The sequence below is a fragment of the Narcine bancroftii genome, chromosome 1 (genome assembly GCF_036971445.1).
Source record: "Narcine bancroftii isolate sNarBan1 chromosome 1, sNarBan1.hap1, whole genome shotgun sequence".
Taxonomy (NCBI): domain Eukaryota; kingdom Metazoa; phylum Chordata; class Chondrichthyes; order Torpediniformes; family Narcinidae; genus Narcine; species Narcine bancroftii.
In genome coordinates this window covers 339,129,322-339,149,297 of record NC_091469.1, presented here as the reverse complement: position 1 = coordinate 339,149,297, position 19,976 = coordinate 339,129,322, and the positions used below count along the sequence as shown (strand labels likewise).

At 38.8% G+C, this 19,976-nt stretch overlaps 1 protein-coding gene across 3 annotated transcripts in view; it reads left to right on the top strand.

The window, feature by feature from the left end:
* Nucleotides 1–19,976, top strand: part of exoc2 (exocyst complex component 2) — a 287,207-nt gene that overhangs the window by 114,948 nt on the left and 152,283 nt on the right. For all 3 annotated transcript variants that reach the window (XM_069909660.1, XM_069909652.1, XM_069909669.1), the window contains exons 7-10: nt 6,087–6,167; nt 10,174–10,319; nt 10,395–10,476; nt 12,659–12,761. In XM_069909660.1, the coding sequence (XP_069765761.1) occupies nt 6,087–6,167; nt 10,174–10,319; nt 10,395–10,476; nt 12,659–12,761 (412 nt within the window). The remainder of the gene's footprint in view (nt 1–6,086; nt 6,168–10,173; nt 10,320–10,394; nt 10,477–12,658; nt 12,762–19,976) is intronic.

Sequence of the window (19,976 nt, the reverse complement as noted above, 5' to 3'; positions counted from 1 at the left end):
TGACTCTGTAATAATGGACAATTTGGCTGATTCTCGCTGTCAGGAACAGAATTGCTGCATTGGATCATGACCAAAATAATGATTATTTTGATTGAAGTCATGCGTTTTGTTTCCCGTGCGCAAGGAAAAGGGGAGTTATGACAACCATTTGTACAAAAGGATAATTCTCAGGAAGAATATGGACAAGGAATTGTGTGTTTTTAGCAGTAACATACACACACTCACTCACACTCACTCCAATAAATGCTCTTATTTCCATTTTAATAGCCTCTACAATGTCTTGATGAAATGCAGTCAGCTCTTCTAGCTTTAAACAACTCGATGTCAGTTACTGGTTCTTCCAGATCTGATAATGAACTGCTTGGTGAGTCAGGATCAGGCAAAGTCAAATTTTTAGACTCTGGGGTAGGTCTCTGGGGATGCTGCATACTGACTCAACTTTTAGCCTTCTTGTTAGACATTTCAACACTTCAAAATCCATCCCTGTTACTTCAATATATTGCCAACTATAAACAAATGGTAGAACACTATTTGGATTGCTGTTAAATAATACCTTATTAATGCATTTCACAGGAGCTCTGCTGTGATTTACTCCATTAACCACCCTCTAGTGCCCCCCTCCTCCCCCCCCCTCCACAAGTGAAGTATTGTTTCACTTGGAAGGACTGTTTGGGACCCCGAATAGTGGTGAGGGAGGAGGTGTGGGCGCAAGTGGAGGGCTTCCTCTGGTCACAGGAGTAGATGCCAAAGGGATGATTGGTGGGATGGGAAGAATGGATGGGGAAGTTATGGAGCAAGCGTTCCCTGTGGAAGGCTGAGAGGGAGGAAGAGGAGATGATATGTCTGGTGGTGGGATAACCTAGTGGGTGTTGGAAATGGAGAAGGATGGTAGGTGAGGACAAGTGGAATTCTGTCCTTGTTGCGTGTGGGGATGGAGGGGGCCAGGGCAGATGTGTGAGTAATGGAAGATATGCAGGTGAGGGTTAAGATGATATTAGTGTAGGTTTATAGGGGGCTAAAAAAAAAAAATGAAGTGCTTTCCTATTAGCTGTAGAGCAGGGAGGTAAAGGGAGAACTGTATATAACATAGTCAGCCCCAGATTAAGTACTATGCACAATTTTGGCACATTATTTGGATAGATGTAACTGCACTGGTGAGGGTGGAGATATTTACAATAATGTCAAGACTGGAGGTTTGTTCTGATAATGAAAGATTAGGTAAGAGATTGTTTTCTTTGAAACAAAAGAGATAGAGGGGCAGATTTCAAAATTTTAAAGTAATTTGGCAGAAGTATTGATTAGGAGATGCAGGAATTTCCTTCATCCAAAGAATGGCAGTGAAAATGCATATTTAAAACATGATGTAGTTGTACTTGCAGAGCAATGACTTGCAGGGGTTCAGATCTGATGCAGGACAGTAGAGTTAGGTTGTCACAGATGTGCTGACCTGAATGGTAACCTCTTGCATTGCAAATTTACACTTCTATTAACTGGAAATTCTGCGTCACAGAATTTTTGTGTCAATAATTATAAAAGGTTGGAAATTGCTATATTTTGGGGAGGAAAGTGCATAGTTAATTTCATATCCAAGCAAGAATGTATATGTATCCTTCAATTGATTTTCTTGTATAGTTTGAAGATAGTTTTACTAATCCTGTTTAAAATGAAATGTTGGAAAAGAACTCCATAACCCAGATCATTGTTTTCTTTAGAGCACAGTTTGTTTTTAATATTTAAAATTGTTCTCAAATATAAATAGGGGATTTGAATTCAGGAATTTTCTGAAGTAGTTACTTTGAATTGGATCAAGCTGAATTCAGGAAGGAGGTGAATGTTGTTCATGTAATCAGGATGAGGGAAGATGTAACATTCAAGGGAGGGAAGAGTCCCTTCTGATAATTTGTCAAAGTGGCCAGGGAAGACCAAGGGAATTCTAGATTAATTGAGAGTTGTACAAACAATTTATCCTTCAAACCTTTGCAAATTTATAATTTGAATTAAACTAATTGATCTAAGAACACAGCAAATTAAATTGTTGTTGTTCAATGTCTGCCTTGATTTGAGTTAGTAAGCTGCAGATTTTCCATTTTGCATTCTTCACATTAACCTGCCTAAAAAAACAAACGAGGCCAGATGAAAATAGCGGCATTGTAAGCAAGGAGTATTGCATGTGATCTTCTGCCTCTATTTTGTTTAAAATCCCAAATCTTGACCTATCGTGCCAATAGGTTCCCCCACCACAGATAAGAATTTTCTCTTCTTAGATGAGCAGAATTATCCAGTCTCTTTGTAAATTGGTCAAAAGAGTTAGGGTGGGGCGGATGATGTGTGTGCTCAAATGCCATCATGTTGAAATAACAAAAGCACACGTGAAGTTGTCAACCAGCGAAGAGAGAAGCGCTTATTACAGTGTTATCAGGCTTGATATAGACACACAACATGTGACCTGGTGTCATGATATCTGAAGTGCTAACGACCTCATGACGTAGCCTCATTGAGTAGACCAGGGCACTGCATATGGGCGCTGCTGTGTCACTAGGCCTCACGGCTGTAGTGGCTAGTTGCCAGTAGATTGGAGGCTGTTGTGTCTAGTTGTCACAAGACGGGAGCTGTTAGCGCTGGTTCTGCCTACTCCCTCCAAGCGCACCACTACAAGGTGATACTTTACTAGGTGAATTTCAGGATTTTGCTGTACATTTGGGCTGAAAAAATAGTATCTGAATTTGTTTTAATTGCCCTGAATTGTCCACTATTTTCTATAAACTTGCAAAGAATTCATTGGTTGTGGTTATGAAGCTCTTAATCCCTTCTCCACAGATGCTGGTTGACTAGATGTTCCTCCAGCAGTTTGTTCTTTGCTCCAGATTTCTGCATCTGTGGTCTCTTGTGTTTCTAGATGCTTAATTCTCTCCACATTTGCACTGATAATTAGTCACAAACCCTACCTTGCATCCCTTGCAATTCACCACACCCTCCTTTATTCTCCAACGTTGTATTATACACTTTAGAGTAGGCTATCAATCTGTCTGCCTCTGACGTGTGGCAGGAAACTGGAATACCAGGTGAAAAACACATTTGTATCCATTCAAATTATTGTCCTGAAACTACAGTTCTCCACGGTTTATTCTGTGCATTTTCCATCACATTAGGCGCCTGCAAGCTCATACCAAGACACAAGAGCAACTTTTCCGTGAACTACTCTTTGCAGATGATGCCGCTTTAGTTGCCCATTCAGAGCCAGCTCTTCAGCGCTTGATGTCCTGTTTTGCGGAAACTGCCAAAATGTTTGGCCTCAGTCAGCATGAAGAAAACTGAGGTCCTCCATCAGCCAGCTCCCCACCATGACTACCAGCCCCCCCCACATCTCCATCGGGCACACAAAACTCAAACCGGTCAACCAGTTTACATATCTCGGCTGCACCATTTCATCAGATGCAAGGATCGACAATGAGATAGACAAAAGACTCGCCAAGGCAAATAGCGCCTCTGGAAGACTACACAAAAGAGTCTGGAAAAACAACCAACTGAAAAACCTCACAAAGATATTTGCATTTTTTTTAGTTTATTTCTCATCTTTTGTGATAATTTAGTATATATTCAAACAATATATTGTGGCCCTGTAAAATATAATTATTTTAAATATTTACAGGGTCTAAATTTATGATTCAAATACACTAAGGTAAAAAAACTGAAAAATACATATTTCTTTTGCATTATGGATTATTAATCTCAATTTTTTTTCCCCCAAGACCATAGATTGCAAAGCAATAATAATGGTTTAAAACTGGCTCTCAATCTTCATTTCATTCACAGACCACCCTTAAGTATCCCTTTATTTTCCTCAGACCACATGTAACAAACCCATGGACCATCTGCGATGGGGGAGGTGGGTGGTGGGAGGGTGGAGCTGGTTCTGGTTACCACAATCCCCTTCCCAGATCACTGATCCGACTCTTTGCTTTTATCAGAATTTTTGTTTTTTGGCATCAAATTTACAGCCTTGTTTTACAAATTACTTGTTTATGATACCAATGATATTTGTCATTGCTGCTTCCTGTTACAAATCGTAGGACCCAGGATGAGCAGAAAGACAGTCTTTCCGTGCTCCTTTGCATGGTCCTACTGCCTAGCCATCCTGCCCGATGGGCATGTGCAAATTTAAATAGTTTAACACTCTGGATCCAGGAAGGTGGTGTGCACCATCAGCAGCCTAGTGTTCGTTAAGGGCTCTCACCCCTGACCAAGAAGGAGAAGCCCGATAGAGGACCATAGCAGCTGATCAGGCTCTAGTAAGTGGCTAGGCAGCAAAATGGGCTCACACCAAGGCTGTTGGCAACCGGCTTCTGGGAACCAGATTCAAGATGGGACTGCTGAAGGGCCTTGATATTGACAATTTCATAATCACTTTGCAGTTTCGGAACCAGGGTCAAGGAGGGTGACTTGGATGTCCTCATACTCAGGATCACTGTTGGGCCAAACAAATGGCTGTGTCACTACGAAAGTTGGAGGGGCGCAGGAGATGGTGACATTAGTGGGATCCATGGACACGTTATCTCTGAAAGGACTTACTTTTGTTTCGCTTTCTTGTCCTGATACTGGCACCAGATTAGTTGTGCATCCGTGTGTCTTTAGAGGGCAATCAAGGGAAAATATTTTTTGTGTCTGAGTGCTTAACAATAAATGGAATCTTTCTGGTTTAAAATGTCATTAAAAATCAGTGAAATTGGTACACCAGTAGCATTTTCATAGTATTTTACAGCAAGAATAGTTTTTCAGTCTGATGCTAGATCCTTAATTATTGAGGAGTATGGTGCAAAGCATTGCAACATTTGAGGGAAACACTAAAGAGAGCTCTGGATCAGGCACTACCTTTTTAATTCTCGATGTGTATCGTTTAACATTTACTGTCAGATTTCTCATTACAAAAATGAAAAATATGGAGACAAAACCAAAAGTTGATATTTGCTTGAAAACTGAAAATGTTGCAAGTGCTCACCATGTCGAGGAGCAACTATGAAGAAAGAAGCAAAGTCATCGTTTTAGTCACTGATCTTTTAAGTACTGATGACTGGAAACAGGAACTTTTTAAAATCTTTCTGCAGGCTGCATAAAAATATCATAAATTCACCATGTTTCTGACTTCAAGAAGATAAATTTAAAATGTATATTGTTAAAGAAAAATACGACAGGTTCTGTTCTTTTGCAGTAAAAAACAAAATGCTGTAAATAATCCACAGTTCCACTTGCATTAGGAGAGAAAAGGCCTTAAGTGTTTCAGTTTTATTTCCATCTCCACTGTTGCTGCCTCATGTACTGAATATTTACCGCATTTAATGTCTAATCCTGTTTTATCTAATACCTTTTGCAGAATTATTAATATGGGAAGGAAAGGCACAATTCAAAGGGATACAAAAAATCAAACTGGCTTGAAATGCATAGGTTCTGGTTTCTTTAACATGGTAGGAGGCCATATCGTACTATCTAGGAAAAAAAACCATGTTGTTTTCATATATGTAATTAGCATATGGGTTCACTTAAAACTTACAAGCCTTTTGAGTATGATTGCAGTACTTTTATACTTTTAGGGTGGAAATATAAAGATTTATTACCTGGTTGGAATTCTATCTTTTAGGCCTTTAGCTACTCAGAAGCCATTGACTTTTAATGCTCAGTTATATTTTTTTTTAAGCTTTTGTTTTTAAGTTCCAGCTGAGAGAAATTGATCTGTAATTTTAATTTTATGCTTTGACATTTTTAGTGTGGACTTCATTGGAAATTATTGATCATCACAGGTTGAAGTACTTCAAATGCATTTAAAATATTTGTCCAGTGAGAAAATGTAATGAATAATACTGATTTAAAAAGGAAAAAAAAATCTTTGGATGTTATTTTATGACTTAGAGAATTATGTAACCTTCATTTTGTTCGTTTTCTGGGGGGAAATTATTTTTTATCAAATCCAGAAACCAAAAGTGGTAAATTAATGTAAAGTGCTTGTGGAAAAAAAAAGTGTTTAAAGTTGTACATATTCATTTCAACTTTAAATAAATGACTGCCTGTTGAATGAACTGCACTTTTCATTCCAGCAATTCATCAAAAACTGGAAGTGGATGGGACGGAAAAAGTGGAAGGGTCTATGACACAGAAGTTGGAGAATGTACTCAACAGTGAGTTATTTTTTTCAGCCCTACCTATGTATGGACATTGTTATTCATTTTAACTGAGTCCCTGCTTGTAAACAAACTTTTACATAGGTGGTCATCAGAACTTTAAATTAATCTCAAATACTTGTGAAAGTGAGAGAATTGATGAATTTAACTGGCAAAAATACTTGTGTAATTGGATAAAGCACTTTGTTAGGTAAGTTATAATTTGGTGACCTGCAATCTTAGTATTTAATAATGTATCTAAGATGTGATATCTCGAAGAGCATTGCTGTGTATTTTCATTCATATGTGTGCTAATTGTTGTATCTTATTGTCCATATCCTTTGTCTAATTAAAGGAGGGGTGATTTTCATCATATGAGATGAATTTTATACAGATTACAATTACAAAGTATATTTATTAATTATTTCCATGTTGCCTTTAAACTGAAAAATGCAACTGTTTTGGTGCTCAATATAAGAATATACTGAGTTGTGCTGAGTTTGAATTGTGCGGGTATTTCACAGACAACTTACAAATTAATTGGTTCTTATATTGTAAAACATAAGTCCATGTAGGAGATGTTTAAAAATGTGAGAAAGACTTGATGTGTGTGGTTTTCCACAAATACATGCGTAATCTAGAGATTATTGAAATTGAACAGCAATCTGAAGTTTCAATAATATGAAACAAACTATATTTGATACAAATTAGGTTTGAATCTTGATCATTTATGCTGTTGAATATTATCATCTTCTAGGAAATATCAGTTTCTGTGGTTGAAACAAGAATTACATTTCTTATTTTAATAATAGTAAGTCATCAAATTTAAGTAAAATTGTCATTCTGTGGTAAAATATGATGTAGTGCCCTGTTGTATTAATTCTCATATTCATGGAAGTGAAACATTTAAATTTCATATTTTTCATTTTTCTGAGTACATGGCAACAATGTTTTGCCTATGCGTTTTGTTTATTTTGAAACTTTAAAATTATTCAGCACTACTCAGAGAAAGGCAAAGGAAATCTGACATTCAAGCACAGTTGGATTTGGTGAAGTGGGTGGATACTGCTTTGTTATTTTTGCCTGAAATAGGAGTACTGTATTTGACATGTCTCTTTAACAGTCTTAAAGTTTGCTGGAAGAGAAATAAATCATGATAATTTACAGTAAATAAACATCTACTCTTACTTTTACCTAAGTATATAAACTTGAATAAATGAGGTGATTTCTTTAAAAGTGGATAATATTGCAATTGGTTTGAAATGAAAATGTTAACTTTGTTGGCATGCTGTGGTTCTTTCCTTACATTTCATTGAAATTATTATAAAAATGCATACTCTATGAACATATTGCATAAAATGTGCATTGATATGTAAATGCGGGTATTTCACAGACAACATTTAATTTTCTGTTGGCCACCCACAGAGCTGACTGAGAAAATGGCATGCAAGCCACCCAGTGTGATCGATGTGCTCTTTTCCTATCTTTGCTTACAGTATAGTCACTAGACCAAATAATGCCAATCCTTTCTAGAAACATTGGACAACAAATCTATTTTAGTCTTTAGCTTTTTTCAATGTTTTTTTCCCCAACATCAGATACTTGTTTTAAATTGGAGAACTGAAAGTAAAATAGGTATTAACGTTGTTAATAGCTTTTCCGAACATTGGGAACACATTTGGAAATATACAAGCACGGTGCCAAAAATACGATTGCAATTATTTTGTATTTAATTCAGAAATATGTGTTAATGAATCTGTAAAAGTGCAAATTGACATGCTAAAATAGAAAAGTAAATAAGGTGTTTAGAAAAGACCATAATAAGCTAACCACTTGCTTAGCCAATGTCCTTAATATTAAGGCCTTTTCCTATAATAGCAACATATTTCTCAAGATCATTAGTGCTAAAACATGATAAATTACAATTGCCAGTTGAAAGAGGGGGCTTAGGTTTGCCAAAGTTAATGTACTACAGGGTACTAGTATACTTTTACTTTTAATCAGTTAACACATTGGTCTCTCTCTCCAGAGAGAGTGCCTTGGTATCATATTGAGAGTTCTGCTCTTCCTCCTATCCCTCCAATACAATGTTTGTCTATCAAAGTACCTCCTGAGGCAAGATCTCACCCAATTATATCGCATATACATTTGTTCTGGAATACGTTAGCCAGATTATTTAAATTTAATTCGTATTTGAATGAATCCAAAGTTGTGTATTGATAAATCCCCCTTTTTCTGGTGGGAATGGCAAGGGAAATGTATGACTAAATTGGGAGACCTTTATAAAAGTGACAGTTTAAAATCTTTTAATCATCTAATGCAACAGTATGATATCTCTGGGTCACAATTTTCAAGATATCTTCAACTACATCATATGCTACAAACAACTTTTAGTTCTACTCAGCAACTCCCACAAGTCGCTACAATACTGTCACTGCACTGGCTGCATATGGTAAAGGTCACAAAGCCTTGTTTTATTATTCAGTCTTCACAAAAATCTCAGGGGATTAACTTCTGATGGGTCTTAAAAGAGCATGGGAAATAGACCTGAGTGTGGTTTTTGAGATGGAAGAATGGGACAAAAATTTGTAAAAATATCAAAATAATGTCAAGAGACCTGAGAGTCTAATTCAGTTAAAGGTTCTGTACTGTTTTTATTGGATTCCAATAAGGTTATATAGATTAAGGTTGAAAAACACCCCTGAATGCTGGCACTGTGAGGTGGGCAAAGGGGGCTTAGTACATGCACTTTGGTCTTATCGCAGAATTCAAGGATTTTGCATTATAATGCTCGTATATTGTTGAAGTTTCAGATATTCAAATTCCTTTTTTTCCCCAGACTCTCTTAGGAGACACACTTCGGTTATTAGGGGATAAATCCACTCAAAATTGGATTCAGACAGGTACAATGGTAGGAAGACAAATTGTACTTAGGGTTGGAAGAATTTGGGGGGACCATCATTTCAGAAGTGGGCTTCAGAAATCGCCAAAGTGGCAGCGTTTGATTGCACGTCTTACAAACAGTTTGATAAAATGGACGTCTCTACACAGAAATGGGGCAAATATCTACGTTCCCTGGTTTTGGGGGGGGGAGGGGGAGAAATAGTGGTGGATGTTGTGGTGAAGCATATTAATGAACTGCGGTTGTTTCTGTTATTAGAGGTCTAAATAGACACATACGGTTATTATATTGATATTTTTTGCTGCCATGTTTGTTTCTATTTTATGGATGTTTGTTTTGTAAATTATAAAATTTACAAACTCAAGGGTTTGGGGGAAACCTTTTTCTAAAGAATTCAATAAAATCTAAATCATAAAATAGATTGTTACTGGTGCTACTATTTTCAACTCATTTGCCTTCAAAATAAAGTTATTTCCTGTTTCAAAAACACATTAAAAATAGCTATGCTTTGTTAGATATTTGATTGTCTCATGCTTTATAGTTTAATTGAATTAAAGTTTCTATGACTTCTATTTTGAGGCTAAATTTAACTTATGTAGGTAATTTTAAAATTAAACCTTGCCAATTCTAAAGCAGATAAGAATGAGATTCTTGTCCAGGGAGTCACATTCAACTCTTATTTTCAATAATACTGATTCCATATTTAAATTGTTTTTAATTTAAAATAAGTGCCAGAATTATGATTGTATACCTCTTAATTTAATATTATTTAGTATTGTGTAAAAACTGAGATTTGTATTGTAATTGTTAAACTATATGGACATTTCAAAATGAATATATATTGTAGAAAATGGATAAAGGTGTCTTGTGATGGATTATTTGTTGTATTTGCAATCATCGTTGATTTTCCCAGGACTTTCCACCTGTCTGTTTTAGTTAACATGCTAATTTAGTCAGAACTTAAGATTCATAGTTCACAACCAAATTTTATTTAGCCTTTCGAGGAAGTAATCGTTTATCGATGTTTTGAAGCTCTCTGTTTTCTGACAATTGTGAGTTTACCTCAATTTTTTTGGTCTTTCGGATGATGACTGATGGATTCACATTTTTTTTTCATTCCAGGAGCAAGTAACACTGCTGATACACTCTTCCAAGAAGTCTTGGGACGTAAAGACAAAGCAGATTCTACCAGAAATGCACTAAATGTCCTTCAGCGCTTTAAATTTCTCTTTAACCTTCCTCTTAATATTGAAAGGAACATTCAAAAGGTAAAGTTAAATAACAATTTTTTTTCAGTGCCTCCTTGGTTTGCTGTTATATTTAATAAATGTCTGTTTTGTCAGGGCGATTATGACGTCGTTATAAATGACTATGAAAAGGCTAAATCACTCTTTGGAAAAACTGAAGTCCATGTGTTCCAAAAAGGTAAGGGTTGAAAAATGTTAATTTTGCTTCAGGGCCACGGAAAACTGAGATAATTCAGCATTCATTGTTCAATGAAGCTCAAGTTCCCATATAACTAATTGCGCAAGTACAATCCTATGAAACGGTTCTCCGGTCCTTGGTGCATATCTTGCAAACAGACATACCATGCATACAGACAAGAAATACATATGCAGGACAAACATACACATATAAAAATGTATAAATATTGTTTAATAAATAGAAGAGTCTTGGATCATTAGTGCGAGCAGTTCATTTAGTCATTCAGCATTCTCACTGTCTACAGGAGGAAGAAGCTGTTTCTCAACTTGCTGGTGCTGTCTCTGATACTCCTGTATCTCTTTCCCAATAGGAGTAGCTGAAAGATGCTGTGTGCAGGATGGTTGGGGTCCTCAATGATTTTGCATGCCTTCTTCAGACAATGATCCTGGTAGATCATGTTGATTGGGAGTGGGAGACCCCAGTGATCCTTTCTGCCACTCTTATGGTCCTGTGGATCCACTTCTCTACAGCAGCTGTACTACATTGTGATGCAGCTGGCCAAGATGTTCTTGATGGAGCTCTTGTAGAAGGTTGACGTGATGATGGCTGGTAGCCTTGACCGCTTCAGTCTTCTCAGGAACTGTAGTCACTGTTGCGAATTCCTGACCAGCGAGGAGATGATGCGTGTCCAGAATGGGTCACTTGTTAAGTGGACTCCAAGGAACCTGGTATCCTCAATTCTCTACTACTGAGTTATGAATGTGTAGTGGAGGCTGGTCATTCCTTGTCCTCCTGAAGTTCACAATCACCTTCTTCATCGTGTCCTCGTTGAGACTCAGGTTGTTATTCTCACGCCATAGTGTGATTCATCATTGTTGCTGATGAGGCCATGACTGTGTGTCATCTGCAAACATGATAACTCTGTTGGAGCTGGATCTGGTGTTGCAGTTGTGAGTCAATAGTATGAACAAGAGCAAACTGAGCACACAGCCTTGAGTTGCACCAGTATGACGGTGCTCAACGTTCTGCTGCTGACCTGGCCAGATTGTGGCCTTTTTGTAAGAAAATCCAGAATCGAGGGATGTTGAGTCCCAGCAAGGACAGCCTCTCCACCAACCTCTGGGAAATGATCATTTTAAATGTCAAACTGAAGTCACTGAGCAGAGCTTAGCATATGAGGCAGGCTGGCTAGCCTGAAATGGAGCGACAAGGCTATAGCATCATCAGTGGAATGTTTTCTTCTTTAGGTGAATTGAAATGGATCCAGTATCTTTTGAAGTTTTGCATCACCAGACACTTGAAGCATTTCATAATGGTGGAAGTCAATGCCATGGGATGGTAGTCATTAAGTCATGTTACTTTTGCCTTCTTTGGCACCAGGATGATGGTGACTGTCATGAAACCTATGGGGACAATGAACTGCTGTGAGTTGGTCTGCACAGTCCTCCAACCAGGCATGTTGTCTGGTCTTGACGCCTTCTGTGGATTCACCTTGTTTAGAGTTCTCCTCATCTTGGTCGCAGATATGCAGGGAGCCCATTCATCAAGGGATTACAGAGCTTTCTTCAGTGTCAGCCGGTTCCTCTCATTGAACCATACATAGAAGATATTCAGTCTGTCCGGAAGGGAAGTGGTGTTGTTTTTAACTCGCAAGGTTGTCTTGTGATCTGTTATAGTCTTGATTTCATGGCACATGTGCCTCGTGTTGCCAGTGTTGCATGCCTGTCTGTGGTTCTTCTGTGTGTACCCAGGATTACACAGGAGAGTTCAGCCCTGGCTGATCTGAGAGCCATCTTGCCTCCTGTCTTGAAGGCAGCATCATGAGCTCTGAGAAGTTCCTTGACCTCTGCATCCAACCATTGTTTCTGGTTAGCCCTAGCTGTGAAGCATTTGATCTTGCTGACATCCACGATGCACTTGCTGATGTAGCCGGTCACTGAACTTGTGTTCTCCTTGATGTTTACATAATAGCTGTAGGTGAACACCTCTCTGAAACAGCTTCAGTTCATGGTCTCAAGCAGTCCTATAGCAGTTCATTTCAGTATCTTAAGAAGAGAATAAGTTACCTTCTTGAGATATTGAGCCCCCCCCCCCCCCGACAGTTTAACATCAAGCTTTTGGTTGTGTCGTTCTAGATTAATTTGTTGATAAGATATGGCGTTCATGCTGATTTTCTTTTCAGTTTATACAGAGGTAGAGACACGTATTGATGCACTGAGGGTCCTGCTGATGGATAAGTTACTTGAGATGCCATCGACACTCCATGACCAAAAAAGATATATAAGGTAAAGGAGATGAAGGGTGGGGCAGATAAATGCTGGCTCTGTGGGGTTGTAGGGAACTGTTAAACAAAGCCTGGTTATCATACAACAGCATGGACAGCTTCTTTCACCCTCTGAGACCACATCAACCATCAAGTGCATTTTACACTAATCATTCATGTACAACTACAGTTTTTCATCTCAGCTCCTCACAGATTCCACTGCTCACCGACATGAGGGAAAGTTTACAGTGCCATTTAACTTATAAATCTGGACATGTTTGGTTTGTATAAGGATGCTGGAGACCCAAAGGAAACAGAAATTGTTGCAGGAAAAACATACTGTTTTGCTGGTTAACATGCATATCTTGAGTTATACAGTGTCTTCTAAGCGAGCTTTTATCACTTTTAGATGTCCTGGTGCTGCATGCAGTCCTTGCACAGTTCTCATTGAGCCATGATTGATCCTCTGTATTGAGAGCAAAGTTGTGCTCGTGCTAATGGTCTACAGTGCCTCATGTAGCAAGTTTGTTATGCTGCACAATTTGGTAGAGGATGAAGAACAGACTTGTAGAGCATTGAAATATTCTTTGCCTCAACATCCATTCAGTGTGAAGAACAGACTTGTAGAGCATTGAAATATACTTTGCCTCAACATCCATTCTAACTAAGGTATCTTCCTGAACTAGTCCCATTTGACTGCATTTGGCCCTTCCCTATCTATATACCTGTCCAAATATATTTTCAATGTTGTAATTTTACCCACTTTTTCCACTTACTCTGTCAGCTTGTTCCATGTACCCTCTATTCTCAGGTCCCCCTTGAATCTTTCCACACTGACCTTTAAGATTTCGACTCCGCTAAGATAGGAAAAAGGTTGTCAATCCATCTTATCTATGCCTTCCAATTTTATACCTCTATAAGATCACTCCTCAGCTTCCTTCACACCAGGAAAGACATTCCCAGGCTCTCCGTATACTCTGTAACTCAAGCCCTTTCGTACCAGATACATTGTTGTGAGTGTTTTCTGCACCTTCTCCTGTTTAATCATATCCTTCCTGTAGTCTGGCAATCAGAATGGCACTTAACATTCCAGGTGTGGTCTCAAAAATGTCTTGTATAGCTGTGGCATTATGTCTCAACTGTTATACACAATGCCCAGTCTGTTGAAGGCAAGTGTCCCATACACCTTCATTCACCGTCTTGTCTACCTGTGTCACCACTTTCACCCTTTGTTCTACAATACTCCCTATAGTATCTGTCATTCACTGTGTGTCCTACCCTGTTTTAACTTCCAAAACTGTATCACTTTGCACTTGTCTAAGTGAAATTTCATCTGGTTATGTAGATCTTGTTGTAAACTTGGATACCCTACTTAACTGTCCACCACCACACTAATTTTGGTGTCATCTGCAAACTTACTGATCATCACCTTACGTTCTCATCGGAATTATTAATTTATCTGACCAACAACAGTTGACCTAGCAACAATTTCTGAAGCACATTACAGCTCCAATTTGAAAATCTCTCCCCCTCTCCGCTACTGCACTCCTGTCTTCTTCTTGTCTTCTTCCACCAAGGTAATTTTGTACCCAATTGGCCCACTCACCCTTCCAGTCCAGCCTCACATTTATCTCCATAAAGATTAAAGTTATCATTTCTTCTAATCCTTTCACAGACAGATGCTTCTCGAGTTTAATGTTGAGATCCGATAGTTTCATTCTTTGTGTTATTTTACTTATCATTGGTCACAGGCACTCTATGCTTTTTAGCACTGGCAATTTGGTCAAGGCTGGTGCTGGCAGTAGGCGTTGATATTCCACAGCACATTCTCTGCCCTTGCTGCTTTCAACATTATGATCACCTGCTGAAGGAAGATGGTAGGTGGCATTTGCATGGCTGCCAGATGCTCAAATTTCACTTGATGCCAATAGACTGCATGACATCCAAGGGAGTCTCCTGCCTCTGTTACACTGCTGTTGCTTCTGGTGGGTCTCTCCTACCATTGTGGCAGGATTTATGTAGGGACTGTGATCCACTTACCTGGTATATTATCAGGTAATTTAATATCAGTGAAGATGTTAATTATTATTTTATTGACTGAGGAGATGAGCATTTTGTATACCCAGCATCACCACTGAGCTGGCCTTGTTTTTGTTTATAGATCTGCAATAAAATCTTAGGAATATTACATCAGGTAGACTTGGAAGTAACAAGAAACAATATATTTGGCACTTTCTAGATATAGATATATTAAAAAATTACAATGATCAACTCTCATCCCAAGAGTGATTGACTAGATTCACAATGTCATCAAAACAGGAGTGCTATTTTTAAAAAAAAAGCTGAAAGTAAACTTTTTTATGCTTAGCAAAAAAAATAACACTTCAGTCATATTATACAATGGATTAAGATTTTAGTGAATTGGAATGGATGAATAAGTTGTAAATTATTGTGACCCCCCTTGGTCCAATTCCTTTAGTTACATCTCATATGCACTTCCATTTCCCTGGGCTGCCTCATTTTCACCAAGGACATCCAGTCCCTATAAATGTTCATCCTCATAAGAAGGCCTCAAGGCTTTCCAGATAATAAATCAAAATTGGTATGCATTCTAATTCACTAGAATCTTAATCCCCTCCTCTGGCTATCAGAACTTGTCCTGACCCTCAATAACTTCTCTTTTGACTCGTACTTTATCCAAATTATAGGTGTAGCCATGGGTACCTGTATAGGTCACAGTTATGCCTGTCTTTTTGTTATCCATACTGCATGCCTACACAGTTAAGGCTCCTCAACTATCTGGATTGAGACAAATTATCTACAAGCATCTTGCATAAATCCACTAATTCGCGCAGTTAACTTGACTACCCTACTTCCACCCTATCTCTTGTAAGGATTGCATTCCTTTCTCTCAATTCCTCCATCTCAAGTCGTCAAATTTATTATCATTTAATTGCCTAAGTGTAAGCAATGAAACAGCATTCTCTGGTCCTTGGTGCAAAACATGCAGACATACAATGAGAAAGAACAGCTTAGTGTAAGCTGTTCCTCAGCCTGGTGGTGCTGGCACTGATACTTTTGTATCTCTTTCCCGAGGGGAGCACTGAAAGATAGTGTGCATTGAGGAAGGGGTCCTGATTGATTTTGCGAGCCCTCTTCAGTCAACGATCCTAGTAGAGCACGTTGATGGGGGTAGGGGGACTCCAGTGATCCTCTCTGCCACTCTTAAGGTCCTGTGGATTGATCTCTGATCCATTTCTCTGCAGCAGCCATAACACAATATGATGCAGCTGGCCAGGACTCTCTCAAAAGAAGTCCTGTAGAAATTGACATGAAGGTGGCTGATATCTTTGCCCACTTTAGTCTTGTCAGGAAGCACAGTTGCTGTTGCACGTTCTTGACAAGTGAAGAGAGGTTGTGTGTCCATGGTAGGTCATCTCTTCTGTATCTGCTCCCAAGATGAAACTTTATAATCCTGGACATTGAAATGTCCTCCTTCTTCAATAAACATGGATTCTCCTCTTCTTCCATTAACTAACCATCACCCTCATCTCCTCTATTTCCTATATAACCATTCAAACTCTCCTCCACCCCCCACTCCTCCCTCCACACCAGTGATGCAACAAGAACTGGATTCTCCTCATCCTCACCTATCACCCCATTAGCCTCCATCAATGCTCCACAATTTTTAGTACCCTCAAAGGATCCCACCACCAGACATGTCTTCCTTCTTCTCTCTGCTTTCCATAGGATCATTTCCTCCATGACTCCTTGTCCTCTCATCCCTTTGCACCAAATATCACCCCTCTTACTGCACTATGGGTGCACCTACACCTCCTTCCTCACCATTATTCGAGGCTCCAAATAGTACTTCCAAGTGAAGCAACATTTCACCTAAAAATTTGTAGGGGTCATTTACTGCATCAGGTTCTCCCGATGTGGCCTCCTCAATATCAGGGAGATTGGAAACAGACTGGGAGATCACTCCATTGAGCAGCTTCCTTCTTTCTACTGCAGCAGTAAGGACCCTCCTGTGGCCAACTACTTTTAATTCCACATTGACATGTCTGCCCATTCCCTCAGAGCTACCTGGAAATTTGAGGATCAAAACTTTCTATCCCATCCTGGCAGTCTCCAGCCAGATGGCATCAATATGGACCTCCCCAATTTCTGTTAGCCCTCTCCTCCTATCTCCCTCTTTTCCTTATACGTCTGTCTCTCTCTAGCTCCCCATCCCATGTCCTTTCTTAGCCCTCTCCCCCTCTCATTTCTCAACTTTTTCTTCTTCACCCTCCCAATTGATCCACCTATTACTTATTAACCTGTGTTCCTTGCCCTTTTTCTCCCTCTTCCCCTTCTCCATTTTTCTCCAATCCTCCCCCACCACCATGACCTTTATTCAGGTAAATGCCTAATCTTCAGCACTTGTGAATATTGACTGCCCATTGTGTTCTATGAATTCTGTGTGACCTGCTGAAGTTTCACCAGCAGTTTTGTACACTGTTCTAAATTAATTTTCTGTGTCCATAAAATATGCAATCTTTCAACTCGAGGAAACATTCCCTTATACAATAGATATTCAGGTGTCAGATTTGCCTATCAACTTGGGGGAGGGAGAGTGAAATTTATTCTTTTTAATGCTGGCATGATTTGCACCCTTTATGGATCAGTTCATGCAAATAGAGTGATGTGTTGAAGTTTGGAAGAATTAGAGTAGTGACTGCAGGTTAGGTTGAGAAGGTTTTAATGATATGACCACATCTCATTAGGAACAAGGAGTTTAACAATGGGAATAGTTAGACTAAAATGGGAAGGGATGTTAATAAATACACAGGAATAATAGATGGATGAAAATTGTTGTGTGGGTGAATGAAGGAGTATTTTTACTGCAGAAAACAAGAATTAAATAATTTAGAAGAACACTGTGTTTATTCATTGGGTTGTGAAGGATGAAAAAAGGCAATCAAACAGAAAATATGGCTAATTGGCAGAAAAATAAAATCAAAAGATTTAGCAGTTAAAAACACCATGCTGGAGAAACTCAGTTGGTTAAACTCTGTCACTTTATATAGTAAAGATAAAGATACATAGCCAACATTTTGGCCGTGACCCCTTTATCAAGGTTTGAACAAAATGTAGGCAGGGCCCGAATAAAATAGTTGGGGGGGGGGGAGAAATGAGGAGCAAAATCCCTCAGGCAGGAGGTAATAGATGAGGAAGGGAGGGAGGACACACCAGCAAACAGGGGAAGAGGATGGCTTTGTGAATCGACAGATGGAGATGGAGAGCTGGAGGAAAGAAGAGAGAGGGATAGGGATGTAGGGAGGCATGCCAAAAAAATGGTGGGTGAGGGGAGAGGCAGGGGGGTGGAGCACAATGTAGGCAGGCACCCAGGAAAAAGCTGCTAAAGATTTAACAGCATGGATCTGATTTTGGGATGGAGGTAGTCATTGTTGTGGAGGTGTAATTAAGTTGTCGTGGTATAGAGAGGAAAAGCAGTGAGAGCCCTGGTTAGGATTTAAAAATAAGCCAAAAGTTATACTGTGGCGGCACGCCATTAGGTAGGTGAACTGGCCCCACATGTCATGCACGCGGTGGGGCAGCCGGCCAAAATGGCGCCATTGGGGGGTTTCTCCCCGACCTCGGCACCAGGCTCAGAAGCCCACACTCTGCAGCCCACGTGACGCCCCGGCGACGTCTGGGCCCCCGGCGCAGTTCTCAGCCAGGTCCGGGCTGGGAGCATAAGACCAGCCAGGCAGTCCTCAGTAAACGAGTTTTTGCTCACTGAACTCAACACGTCTGGTTGTGAGATCATTCAGTAAGCAGAGTAGCTGCCGCTATAATACTTGTTTTATTCATATTCAGCCTGAGAAAGTTGGCAGGTATAGAAAATGGAAGAGTTTGTTGTTGAAAACAGCTGAAATTCAATCCATCTTCTTGACTGTTTAACCTCCTGGACTAGTTTGCAGATAAAAAGAAGTTATGATTAGTGAAATGAGGTATTATTAACATAAATATTGGAGAGGTTTAAAAGTTAGGTCAATAACTTTTATTTCAGTTAGTTTTTTGATACAAAAGCTACCTTATAAAGCTTAAAACTTTAGATATCTATATTGTATTAGTTGGTGAAGTTCATAGATCAAAAGTTGAACTATAATCATTTGAATATGATTTTTTGAGATGCAAACTCAATGTTATGAAGTTTTTTCAACCTTAATGTTATAATGGTTTCTGAGCTTCGTTTTTATTAAGCTATTCAGATAGTTTTGAAAATAGATAAGAAAGAGCATTCTCTGTCTGAGAAGAATTGTTGAGTAAATATTTTACTTTCAAATGTTCATTTATTTTTTAAAAGAGTATGAAATTTCTGGGCTATTACTGATTCTGGAAAAGGCCGATGATCATGAATTTTTCAATGGGATCTCGCAGGCAAACAGAGAAAAGTTATGAAAGTTGATTATCTCCTTATTTACCTCCATGTTTTCAAAATTTTATCTGAAAGAATAGTACACAAAAGAAGACAACTTATGTGGAAGACAACTTCTAATGGAATGGTTCAGAATATGATCTTTCCCATTTTTATACATCTTTCCTGGACCAGACCAGTAAGAACATTTCACTTGCTATTTCTCTCCAAAAAAAAAGTGACATCATGTGAATGACATGAACTTGAGCTGACATTATCTGCCACAATCTACATGGAGACCTGCATCTTCAGTAGTCTTCAGTCCAATTGTTGGCTCAAAGCAGCAAAATAAATGCACATTTTTGAGGAATATTTGCAACCTTATTCAGGAGGCCATTTTTCTTTTGAGCATTGAAAGACTAATTTTAGCACATTATTCCAGCTGAGTGTCTGAGTGTTCTTTTTTTTTTGCAAGGTCGTGAAATTCTTCACCTAACAGAAGATGAAATGCCTTATGATTCCCTTTTTTCTTCCACTCTCAGCTGACCTGGGGTGCACTGAATCCAACAAGAGAGACCTTTGTTCAGACTCTTGTATATGATATGTTTGCTCAGCCAGAATTTCCCTCTACTGCTCAATGTAGATCAGCAATTTGAAACCTTTGATCATTTTTTTAAAATCTGTGTGATTTTGAACTTCATTGGTGTATTGAAACATAAAGCCAGAAAAAGCATGTAATTTTATTTGGCAGCACCTTGGATATTAAATTCGAAGATGGTCAACAAATATCAGATGAATAGAATCTGAGACACAACACCGAGGATGTATTTG